This window comes from Saccostrea cucullata, unplaced genomic scaffold (genome assembly GCF_032062105.1).
Source record: "Saccostrea cucullata isolate Sc308-1 unplaced genomic scaffold, CSIRO_AGI_Scuc_v1 ctg326, whole genome shotgun sequence".
In the NCBI taxonomy this organism is placed as follows: domain Eukaryota; kingdom Metazoa; phylum Mollusca; class Bivalvia; order Ostreida; family Ostreidae; genus Saccostrea; species Saccostrea cuccullata.
In genome coordinates, this window is record NW_026930161.1 from 981,403 (window position 1) to 994,593 (window position 13,191).

General features: G+C 31.3%; 1 protein-coding gene across 1 annotated transcript; it reads left to right on the forward strand.

Annotated features, from left to right (window-relative positions):
• Positions 1-3,744: 3,744 nt before the first annotated feature.
• LOC134283136 (tyrosinase-like protein 2) lies at positions 3,745-7,927 on the forward strand. The gene is made up of 5 exons (XM_062765594.1): positions 3,745-3,875; positions 4,232-4,645; positions 5,139-5,257; positions 5,366-5,556; positions 5,678-7,927. Exons 2-5 carry the CDS (start codon positions 4,232-4,234, stop codon positions 6,931-6,933), a joined length of 1,980 nt encoding a protein of 659 aa, XP_062621578.1. The 5' UTR covers positions 3,745-3,875; the 3' UTR covers positions 6,934-7,927.
• The last annotated feature ends 5,264 nt before the right edge of the window (positions 7,928-13,191 follow it).

Consider the following 13,191-nt stretch of genomic DNA (forward strand, 5'->3'; position numbering starts at 1 on the left):
TAAAGCCATTTTGTGTCTCGAATTTCTGGAAAGTTTCACGAGACTTTTAGATTTCAAAATATCCTTGAATGATGTGTTAAATGCTGATACGGTGACACTTTTTTTTTTTACAGTTTATTCTTTTGTTTAAAAAATAAACTCTGTTTGTTTATCAAGCATTTAATAATATTGCTTCTTGTATGTGACGAGAAAATTTACATCCTAAGTGACTCGTTATGATGTCTGTAAAACTCTTGCGTCATTAAACATGCATCTCATTAATTGAAAATGGGACGTTTAAATACTGCACAATATACAATACAAAAAGCTACGAACGTATACAATTACGTTATTAATATCTTAATGACCACGTTTCATTATGAATATCTAAATGACCGCGCTTTCTTTAATAGTGTCATAATATCGCCTTGGGAGTCTTTCGTACAAAATATAATTAGATGGAAAAGCTGCCGTTAGTTATTATCATTACTGTTTATCCATCAGTAAATTAGTGATCTACATTGATGACGCATTGTGAAAACTTTAACCATTCTAAGTCTGTCACGTCAGTACTAGATTAAGTTAAATTAATAAGGTCATGGTAAATATATTTACTTCTTTTTTTACAATAATGCTAATTTGTAATTTATTGTTACACAAAATAGAGTATTATGAATAACTCAAAAGTACTTTATGTCCATTACCTTACCACTTTATCACGATAATTCAAATTAAGTATTAATTTCTATTGGAAACTTCAAAAGGCGAGTTAATTAAACTGAAATGAAAAAAAAAATTAATATTTTCTCTCTAAAATCTAGTTTTATATCGCTTTTAATACATAGCAAAGAAAAAGTTAACAAAGTTTATCTTTTATGCTTTCCATATGTTAATAAAGCAAATTAAAAACTGAGTTTCCCGCAGCTCTGTTATTATTCAGATTCAATGAAGAAACAAGTATGAGTATTGTTGTATATATGTCATTTATTGATGACATAAATGAAACACATGAAATTTGGGAGATCCTATGACTCTCTACAATTAGTATCTACACCATGTTATGGATAATATTACAACATGATTACATCCCATCTACAATATAAAAATATGTTTATCCAACCTAAAATTAAAAATAATAATAATAAAAATATATTCTTGCTTTTCTTTAATTTCTAAGAAAAGAGAGTTTTGAATATATATCATTTATTAAACGGATTGTGGAAAATACAATTTTAATGATATCTTATTTCAATTTTAAAGGACAGGGACATGGGCGTTCTTAAGATTCATTATCTATTTGTGCTTTTAAGTTTTTAACAGTTTTAATAGCTTATAATCATAACATAAAGATTGGCATTAAAAGGATAATGCATATTTCAGAACAGATTTATCTCAGACGAAGGTTTGTCCTAAATGTCTGCTAAATCTAAACGTGAAAAAAATTACACCCACCTCTTCATAAAATAAAATTTTAAAAGGAGGTTATAGATGAATAATAATATTATTATTATTATATTATTATTATTATTATTTATCTATAACCCCCTTTAAAAATTTTGAAATATATTTAGATAGTAACAGATAATTTGCAAAACTTTTATGAGAGAAAAAATATAATATAAATTAGATTTTATTTTAGAATAATAATTGTAAGAGGGTATGTCGTTAAAGGGGTGTTGTGTATGATTATTTTTTCTTAATAGGAAATTTTTCTATCACATTTTTTTTTTTACATAATGGCATCCTCAGATGTTAAACATAAAACTCGTTTTGAAGATACAAAATAAGTTTTCATCAGCCTTTTAAATCTTATTTATGATAGGTCAATCATCAATGATATAGCACATTCTTTTCCAAGAATTATCTGATTTTCATAGTTATTTATCAAAATAGGTAGTATTAACCACTTTAAACGAATTTGAGCAAAAACTGATTATTCAATTGATGGTCATGAGTTTCACATCTTTAAGGAGATATTCATAATACGGTAAGTGATTGGTTTGCGGTAGAAGTTTGATTTTTTTCAAGTTTGCCAGATTTCTCTGAGATATAGTTTATAATATACGAGCAAATCTAAAGTCGTTGTGAGTCCAGCATATTTTATGTTGTTGACCTGTTTTTTCCAGTCCACAAAGCACAAAGGCAGTTACATCTTTTTACATGATGGTAATTGTGACGTCTGGGCTTAGAAATTGTGTCACATTACAAAGCCTGTACAGTGAAATGCACTCAGGACCATAGAACAGTGAGGGATCTTTTGTGCAAGCTTCTACTGTGATATGGAAATTCTGTTTATACCGTCTCCTCTGAAAAGCTGGCCACATCCCACAATGGGATACGAACCCGCGGCGTAAGGAACAACTGTACAAAAATTTGAACTTTTCAATTAAAATTTACAAATTATAATTAAAAAGTTCAAATTTTTGTAGAGGACAACTCCTATCTCCGCGACTCTAGCTGGAGCAAACGTTCTGATTTTTGCGTCACGCATGCGAAATACATGTATCGTATAAAGTACAAGTAATTTGTTAACATGCACATCTTCTTACATTTTTCCTCAGAGAGAGAGAGAGAGAGAGTTTGCCTCTCATTTTACTTACATTTAAATGAGTTATAGATTATGGTGGCCAGCATGGCTTCAGAGGTTAACTATAAAAGTTCCGTCGACGTCGAATAGAGAAAAACTCTTGCTTTTAGTCTTGCGTCAGTGTTTTCCGAATCTTAAAAAAGCTCATTTGAAACTTTTGTACATAAAATATATGACCCTTCCTTAGAAATCTAACTTCCTAATTTTGTCCCCTGTACGTAAGTTTTTTTTTTTAAATCATAAATATATACTACCATGTGCACCTATACAACTAATTCAATAAAACCGCTACATTGCTGTACCTATATGTGATATTTGGCTGTGAGTTGCAAACATGCAAAGTTAGTAAGTTAATATGAAAGATCGTGTCAATACACAGTGTATGCTGGCGTGTTATTTCTAAGGTTAACAAGATGAGATTAAGCATGTCTTTCTTTTTTGTTTTTTTGCATGCAACTTATTAATTACAACATGGAAGTTTCTGCTATCAACAAAAAGGTCTTAAACATGTAGTAAACTTAAGCAATATCAATATTCTTCTTTGCAAAATTTGTATATGACAACTGACATCTAATTGAATCTAAATTTTGTAAAAGATGGTAAATAATTAAGTCCATATCATGGGAAAGAATTTTTTTTTATAATTTCTAAAGAGGATCCCTATCATAACCTAATCGAACTCAAGACGATTAACTTTAGTTGTCAATCATAATATTGATAAAGTTAGGTCTATTTTTAGTATTTTTTTTGCCATAAACCATAATTACAACGCATGTCTAACTTTATCATTCCAACAAATGCATTGCTCAATCTAAAAAAAAAAATAATACAGAGAAAACAATCAAAATTGCAAAATGAAAAATTTTACCTGAATATCTCTAGAATAATATTTTCCTATAGACCTGAAACAAAAATCAAAGATGTCGTAAAGTTCAGAAGTTGTCATGACATCGTAAATCTTAATCAAATTAATGTGTGGGTTTATTAATAAACTCTTTAAACAGGTTAAATTCTTATTCTAATTGTAATCAGTTCTTCTTATATGAAATATGTTTTCATTATTCATATCTGATTTAGTGATTCTTAGTAATTAACAGTCATATCATAAAATTCAAATCATAATTTAAATAATTGATTGATTGTTTTCAGAGGGAATTAGTAAGCGGATGGTTAACAGTCTGTCAAACTAGGCGTTATACAGAGGTTTTCCATTCACGCCAATCAGCGCTCTCCGCACGTAGGCCAGGTGTATAAAAGGATAATATACCTGGAAAGAGAGACACTGCCTCCGGTGATACAAGAATCCAAGGTGCGTTGCCTAAAAATCTCATCTTTCTTAGCTCTATATGCCAGAATTTAATGGGGGCTACTTATTAATTTGATAAATGATGGTTTTATGATCTTGGATTCAGAGAAATGAAACACTTTTATTATTAAAGCAGGTTTGGGGGTAAAAGAAATAATTTTTTATGAGATTGTAAGCAGGAAGGGATTTTTTTTCCAGAAGCGTTTGATAGCATTAATATATAAAAAAAATTTCACTTGGACCCGTTCTAGATATTGAAAATTTTAAAGAAAAATAAATAGTTTTGGATAAACTGTCAATCAAAAAGCATAATTAAAACAATACAAGGAATAAAACTAAAAAATTGTTTTGTTATTTAGATGCGGAAAGGACAAACAAACCTCATCGTCTGCTTCTTAGCAGCAGTTGTCTTGCCGCTATCGTTGGGATTAATTGAAGAATTAAACACACCACGAGACATCTTGGAATGCTTGACATACAAATCTCAGAATGCTTCCATTGGAGAAGTATCCGGGCGAAGTATTCAAGATTTCTGCATCCGGAAATTTACCTTGGAGACTCAAAGCGGAAAAGAGAACTTTGCTCAGAACATCAGCACAGAAGGAGTCCAATATCTGAAATCTCTGTTTCGACAATTGGAATCTGAAGTACACGACCAAAAGCGCGGGAAAAGACAGGCTGGAACTTGGAGAGTGAGAAGAGAAATCCGGACTCTCTCTGACGCTCAAAGAAACAGTGTTTTCCAATGCTTCAGAAGACTCAAGAACGATTACGTAAGAATAAGTTTTCATTTATGTTTATTGGCTTTATAAATGACTTAAAATTCTTTTTCAAAAATTAGGTTTATTTTTTTCTAATTCATTATTCCGGTCATCTCTCTAAGAACAATTGTATAAAGATAAATGAATGAGCTTCTATGATTGATGTAAATGTTGACATGCTTTAGCAACTTCTTTTGATCATGTAATTGATTACAAACTTTAATTGATTTCAAAAGAAGGTAAAACAATTAATAGATTCAGAAACCACATATTTACATATTTACCTCATCAATCTAAGCATAGATGTAAAACAGGCACACCTGATTACTCATTTTAACATAATTGAAAAAAGGTCCAGTGGCTCATTAAAACAATACAATCCTTTTATCAATAAATGTTTATTAACAATTGGGATTTTCTGTGGCTTTTTGAAATGAATACCTACACAAAAAGGTCGAAAATTTGTCTTTAGACTTTACCTTATTGCTATTATTACTTTATCAAGTCTGTTGACCGGAGAATGAGTACATATGACATGATTGCCTCCCTACACTCCGGACAGGCCGCAAGACTGATGCACAACGGACCTGGATTCCTTCCTCGTCATATGGTTTACGTACTTGTGTAAGTTTACAATTAAAAAAAAATTACAGTTAGAACATAGTCCTATATGATGAAACACGAACTAAAATATACATACCTCTAAGTCATGAAATAAAATATATAATATAGGATGGAGACAGCATGCCGTATCCCCATGCCCTACTGGGATATGACCACAGACAGTGAAATGATGGATCCTACTCAATCTATTGTCTGGTCTGACCTCTTTTTCGGTCCAGGAAACGGCCCAGTTCTGTCAGGACCTTTTGGTCGATTTAGGACACCCACTGGAACCCCAATCATCAGAAACATAGGCTCAGGTAACTAAACAAGTTAGCTTTCTATTTCATATGATATGTAAAACTGAGATAACAGTGCAAAGGGTAACCGATATCATTTTTTCTAATTCCTTGGTTTGAAATGTGTTTTAAATTTCCTTAGGTGGAGCATCTTTGGCTAGAAAAGCTGGTATTAGAGCCTTGTTGTCCAGGAGACGAACATTCCAAATTACCGAGCCCCAGCCCGCTCAGAGTATCTTCTCCATTGAAAATCACCACAACGGTGTCCACAACTGGATCGACGGTTACATGTCCGGCCTGAACACCGCTTCCTGGGACCCTGTCTTCTGGTTCATCCACTCATTTTTCCAGCTTCTGTGGGTTGCTTTCAGAAATGGACAAAGAGCCAGCGGTATTAATCCTGAAAGAGATTACCCAAGAGGGGTTCGAGTTCCAGCTGGTCATGAGTTCTACCAGAGAATGAATTTCATGCCCTTCATGCGACGAATGACAAATCTGGAAGGTTTCTCTAGCAGATATGACCGTATTGTGCAGTATGCCCCCATGCCACGATGCTCAGACGCCTGTGGTGGAGGCCCTTATTTTGTTTGTTTACGGGGAGTGTGTGTTTCAAGATCTAGAGGAAGACAACCTTTTAGGTTTAGAGGAAAACGAAGCATAAATACTCAAGAGAGTCAGTTGGCTGATGAAAACGTTAACCCAAACACAACCAACATTATTCAATCTAATGAAGCTGCCTTGTCAACACTTAACAAACCATACCAAAACACATTCATGGTCAACGGAAAAGTAGATGAAGACGCTTGGGCTTACATTCCAATCAGAGTTTTGTACGAAAGGCCAAGGGGATTCAACTTCCATACTTCATCACCAAGAACTACAAAAAGAGATATGTATGACCCAGAGAACTTTAAGAAGGAGGCAAAGAGAATAGGACTTCAAAATCAGGTCCAGTATAAACAACAGTGTGATCCATCTGGGTCAGGAGCAGGGAAGGTATTTGTGCAATCCAGTGGACTCAATTATGCAGGCACATACAAAGATTACGCAATCGTTGATGAAAGGCAACCGGTGACGTCAGCAATGACATATATTGGATTCAAAAAACCTTTTGACTCCGACTCAGAACTTATATTAACAGCTTATGACACTTGCGGGCGCATTTGTCGGCCTGCCTGTCCTGTATACAATCATAATCGTGAAACCTACAAAGCTTGCTCTGGGAGTTTCCGGATTTCCTCAAGGGCACCTCTAATGTTTAGTTCGACCTATGGAAGCGCAGTGTCAAATACATGGAATGTTAGGGAAGGAATGGAACCCGGATGTCAGAGTAAATCCTTGCCTATAACATTTGTATGTGACCATCAAAACTCATGGCCTTGGGAATCAAAACTGTGATAAAATAAGGGTAATATAAATCCTCATGCTAATCCTTTAAATGGACCTTAGAGAATATTGTTTATTTTATTTATATTTAAGAAAAAATGTTATTATTTTTAGAAAAAAGTTTTAAATGTTGTGATCTCAGGTTAGACAATTAATTTCAAAATGTTTAATTACACTCAAACGATCGCGAAACACTTGTTTTAATTCACATCAGAGTAGAGAAGAAGAAAAGAAGAAAGAGGAGAAAAACAACCTTAAAGATTTAATGAAAAGACCTACCAAAACACAAACACACGCATAGAGTATTTTCATCCCTCCATTCATGTATTTGATTGTGTAAGTCTTTCATTCATTGTATAATTTATTTGTTTGTGTGAATGCATGATCTGAATGTACTGAGGCAGTGTACTTGTATGTTATGTAAAAGATAATGAAAATAAAACAGAAAACCCGAAAATTATGGTTTTATATTCTTCTCCCGATTTCGTAGTAGCATTAAAGAAATTGTAAGAACCTTATTGTATAGCTGCAGAACTGTAGCTCTCTGCTTGAGAAAATTTGGACAGATAAAGCAGAGAGCTACAAATCCAAGCGTTGTAAAAACATTCGATTTAAGGCGCCGAGTTTTTGTCGCTTACCTCGAGTATTATTTCTGGTATTTTAGGCTTTCCTTCCCTTTTAGAACGGTATCAGATAATTACTGGTATGGTTATTTACTTCTGTTATTGATTCTTTATTTACCTTTCAATACTCCGAAACAGTCCTTTATGGTTTTGGAATTTCGGTTTTTGAAAAAATCGCATTTTGACATCCGTTACCAAAGACAGCCTGTTGGAATTGTTGAAATCTGCGGTGTAAATCGAAGAATTTTACAACGCTTGGATCTGTAGGTCTCTGCTTTATCTGTCCGAATTTTCTCGAGCAGAGAGCTACAGTTCTGCAACTATTTATCGCAAATCATATACCTGCATGTACTCTTTACAAAAATAAACTCTTTTACGACGCTTCTTATGTGTGCAGACAAGTTCTATTTTTTCCCTTTTTAGTGATTTGTTATTGTATTTCAAAGCAGAAGGTATTCAGAATTTCATGTAAAAAAATAGTCTCTTGTCGTACCCTTTAACTGAAATATTTACTTCACCGACTTTTTTTTTATCAATTGAAAATATATTTCTTTCCTATTTATACAATGCTTTGAAGAATTCTACTGAACAGAATCTGACACACCAACTTCATAATTGCATGTTTTTTAAAAGATAAACATTAATGACCAAAAAAAAAACAAAAACAAAAAACAATTTAAAGTAAATTGATGGTACAATGTCCTAAGCGAGGAGAAACTCTCTCAAAGGAGTGTTGATAATACAAAGGTAATAACCTCGTTTTAAGAATACATAGATGTTTTTTGTGAAAACTGACGCCCCCTATGGCATGTAAAACGTTACAACATTTGACCTTTTCCAAATTATATTGTATAATTTTTTATATATGTGTTGTAAAATTTTCCATAATTATGGCCTACGTTAAAGTTTGACAAATATTTGTTAAACTGGTTCAAACTCCAAGGTCAGAGGTCAAATGTGGTGTTTCCCAAAATGGCCATATCACAAGAAAAGCACCTGTGAAATATGAAAGCCGTAGACCCATCCACCCAACAATTATGGGCAAGGTTGAAGTTTTTGCGGACAAACTGACAGGCGGACGAACAGGGCAAAACTACGGGGGTATAAAAACCTTGTTCGCAAATACGACCTCTCTTTAGGCGAACTTACTGCAGATGTGATCAGTCGACAAGGATGCTAATGTTTATCAAGTTTTTTCCATAACATCTCATTTTTCAACTTTTGATATGTTTTTGGGATTCATTTGTTTAGTTCTCATTTGTATTTTTGAGCTGTTTGTTAAATAAACATCGAATAGCTTAACAATTCACAAATACTTATCCTTAACTATTCACCGGAATTCAGTAAAATTTCCTTTATTGGAACAAGCAAGGAATTCATTTATGCGAAACAAAGGCTTTGTTGGCTGCTGAAAATGGAAGAAACAAACAAACAAGCAATATTAATTGTAGATATAGTGTCGACGGCCTAACTTTATGATGGAAACAAGAATTATTTGTTTTTAGCTGAAGTGAATATATTTGTACTTTACAGTCACTTTACCAGCATGTGTTTTTAAATCTTAAAACCAACAAAGTAGAGGAGGGATTCTTCTTATATTTAAAAATCAATGACATGTTCATAAATTCAAGAAGACAATAATCACCAAATAATGGTATCCGTCATAAGAAACTGTTTTATATAAGAAGGCAGGTCAGGTCAAAATATCTTCCGTGGGCATTAAGAATAAAACAATTACTGTTGCCAATCATGTGATGGCTACTTTTATTTCAAGAGATTGAATGTTTTCCATTTTCTTAAAAGAATATTATAATACAGGGTTCATCAGATGATACCTACGGAATTGAGATTGACAAACTATTTCAACCAAAATGGATATTGGCTTATTCGAATTTTCTCTGTTTTCCTATATATATTATTTTGATATATTGGTCCGTGTAACACTTAACAATTCAAATTTGTACATTGATTTTTTGAGTTTAAGAATGTTAATATAATACTTCAAATTTCTAAATTTCAAGAACTCAAAACTGATTTCGTATATTGAAATAGATATTTTAGTTAAAAAATCTTCCAAACAGGTTTACAATTTTAATATTTTAAATTTTTACCTTAAAAATTCATTTTAAACTTTTGCGCTTTTAATCTACTGTTTGTTTAGAAAGTTTACGCTTAACAATCTAAAGTTTAGTAACATTTTTCGTCTTTCAACTTTTAAAATGTACTTCAAACTTCTAAATCTCAACTTTCAAAACGTTTAGGGTCTTTTTTTAAATTTGGCAATCTAATTAAAATTAGATCTTTGATCCGCTCCAATTTTATTTGCTCCACAAAGTAGCGATCAAACTGGAGCGGATCAAAGTTCTAATTTTAATTAGATTGGAAATTTAGTATTTTGATTCAAACATTCAAATTTCATATTTTGATATTCAAAGTAAAACTGAAAACTCGAAGTTTTTACTTTGTTTTTTTAGTATTTTACTTTGAATATCAAAATATCAAATTTCTAAACCCGATTTGGATTTTGAATGTCAGTTCAATATTTCAACTATCTAAAAGCTCTTTTTGCTTGACCAAAAGAGTTTTGAAATAGTTTAAAAATTCAAACCAGGCTTGGAATTTGATATTTGGGATATTTGAAATACCAAAGTCCCAAAATGTAAAAAGTGTTTTAGAATATCTAAAATTTGAGTGTTTGAATCAAAGTTCTAAATTTTGAAAACATTTCAAAGTTGAATTTCAGAAGTTTGAAGTAAATTTTAAATAATCAACAGACGAAATATATTACTAAACTATAGATTGTCAAGTGTAAACTTTTATGAACAAACGGTATATTAAATACTAACACTTTTAGAATCGTTTTTTGAAAATTTGAAATTTGAAAATCTGAACATTTAAGGTAAAATTCGAAATTATTAAAATTTCAAAACCTGTTCGGAAATTTGAAAATTTAGATTTTTGAACTAAAATATTAAATCTCAACATACCAAAATCAGTACGAGTTTATGAAACTTGTACTAATATACCCGGTATTAACATTCTAACACTCAGAATCATAATTTTCATGTGTTACACAGACCTACATATTTTTATATGCTTCGTATGTTTAAATTTTTCCTATATTCACAATACCTATCAATGGATTTTTTTGGCTCAAATCTCTACTCTGATTGAAAGTATTAATAAGCTTCTAAATGCTGACATAATTGCAGTGTATTTTGAAAATTATGTTTATTTGATGTATTTTAAAACTTTTGTCCCTTTAGATTAATTTTACTTACATTTGACCTTTTCTAAGACATTGATTGTGTAAAAATTTTCACTAAATTCATTATTCTATAGTAAACTTTGAGAAGCAGAAATTAAGATATTTTCATGATCATTCAGGTCTTGTTCTATTGATTGACTTTGAGAAAGCATTTGATTCTATTTCTTGGAGATTTATTTTTAAAGTACTCAGATTTTTTAATTTTGGTGAGAATTTTTTAAAATGGATAAAGATTTTGTTTAGAGAACCTAAGTTATGTGTTATTCAAAATGGTATTTTTTCTGAATTTTTCCAAATGGGACGAGTTTGTAGGCAAGGTGACCCAATTTCACCTTACTTGTTCCTACTATGTGCAGAAATAATGGGAATTATGATTAGAAATAATAAATTAATAAAGGGCATTGTTATTGAAGATAAAGAATATAAACTACTACAATATGCTGATGATACAGTTTTATTAATGGATGGTTCAGAAGACTCAATTAGATCAGCTTTGTCTTTAGTCAATCAGTATTCCAAATTCTCTGGACTGAAGCCAAATTATGATAAAACTCAATGTATTAGGATTGGATCTACTGTTCATACTGATGATAACTTGTGTGATAAATATCAAAACTTGATGTGGTCACAGGAACCATTTACAGTGTTAGGTATAGCATACTGTGTAGATCTAGACACAAACACTATGTTTGATTTGAATTTTTTGCCAAAGATTGACTCTGTCAAAAAGCTTATATCATCATGGTCTAGAAGACATTTATCAACGGCAGGTCGTATAACAGTAGTAAAAACCTTGCTTTTACCTAAATTTAGTCACTTATTAATTAGTTTACCGAGCCCTTCTAAAGAAAAACTCAAAGAAATTGAAGCTATATTTTTTCATTATATCTGGAAAACCAAAACGGCTAGGGTGGCTAAAAATATTATATGCCAAAGTTATGAAAACGGTGGTATGAGAATGACATGTCTTGATTCATTTTGTAAAAGTTTAAAAATTACATGGATTCGCAGATTGTTTGATAGTTCATGTAAATCAGCCTGGAAAGAATTGCTAAAAGATTTAATTCCTGACATTAAATATTTAGTTATCTATGGTAGGGATTTTTCAAAAAAACTTAAGAAAGATACGGAAAATGTTTTCTGGAATGATGTTTTTTCAGCATTGTTGGATTTGAGATTATGTATTGATGATCAAACATCTATTTTAAGTCCCATATGGTATAATCCATCAATATGTATAAACAACAGAAGTGTTTGTTATAAGTCATGGCTGAGACAAGGTATACAATTTGTTTTTGATTTTTATGATACAAATGGGACTTTGTTAGGATACCAAGACTTTTGTAAACAATATGATTTAAAAACACCTTTTACAATGTTTTTAGGCATAACAAATTGTATTAGAAAATTACAGTTGAATTATGATCATAATATAATTCAAAGAAATCAACCTTTCTTCCCAAAATTCTTACAAACAATATCAAAAAGCAAACAAGGTGCAAGAGATTTCTACGATGTTTTTATTAGTCAGAAATACAAAAAACCAAAAAGTGAAATGAAATGGGAAAACATTTTAGAACTTAATGTTGATGAATTTTGGTGGAAAAAACAAAACATTCTGTTTTTTAACATAACAAATGATATACAGTTAAGATGGTTCCACTATAGAATTGTACATAGAATTTTAGCTACAAATACATATTTACACAAAATTGGTGTTACTGACTCAGATGTATGTAGTTTTTGTAAGAAACACCCAGAGACACTTTGTCATCTTTTTTGGGAATGCGAGTGTGTTGCAGAAATTTGGGAAAATGTACTGGATTGGATGAAAGAACAGTTTGGAGTTGATATATCTCTAAACAAAGTTGATGTTTTGTTGGGAAAACATTATAAATATAACAATATATTTAATTTAGTAGTATGTGTAATAAAAAAGCATATTTATAGAAATAGATGCAAAAAATGTGTACCATCTTTTGAGAGGGTCAAACAAGAGGTTATGTATTATTTTAATTGTGAAAAATATATTTATAAGAAAAATGGGGAAATGGACAGTTTTAAAAAACGATGGAATTTGATAATGTTTTAATATGATAAATATTTTTGAAAAAACAATGCAGTTACAGATGTACATTAACTTTTCACTGATTATATTAAGATTTCAGTTGTTAAATATTATTATAAATATAATCATATGCATGTTATGTAGCGAAAGGTGTGTGAATGATATGTGAAAAAAATGTCCTGTCACATTATGATTGTGTAATATATATGTGTATTATGTATGTTACTTAGTGAACCCAGGGCCCCAACCCTGGCACTATTATATACTTGGACATGTGATGGGGCAATAAAAAAAAAAAAAAAAAAGAAGAT

Excerpts from the sequence above, each read along its gene's own strand:
- LOC134283136 (XM_062765594.1), top strand. The coding sequence starts at position 4,232 with ATGCGGAAAGGACAAACAAACCTCATCGTCTGCTTCTTAGCAGCAGTT. Across the intron at positions 4,646-5,138 it reads GAAGACTCAAGAACGATTAC|TCTGTTGACCGGAGAATGAG; the intron begins GTAAGAATAAGT and ends TACTTTATCAAG. Across the intron at positions 5,557-5,677 it reads CATCAGAAACATAGGCTCAG|GTGGAGCATCTTTGGCTAGA; the intron begins GTAACTAAACAA and ends AAATTTCCTTAG.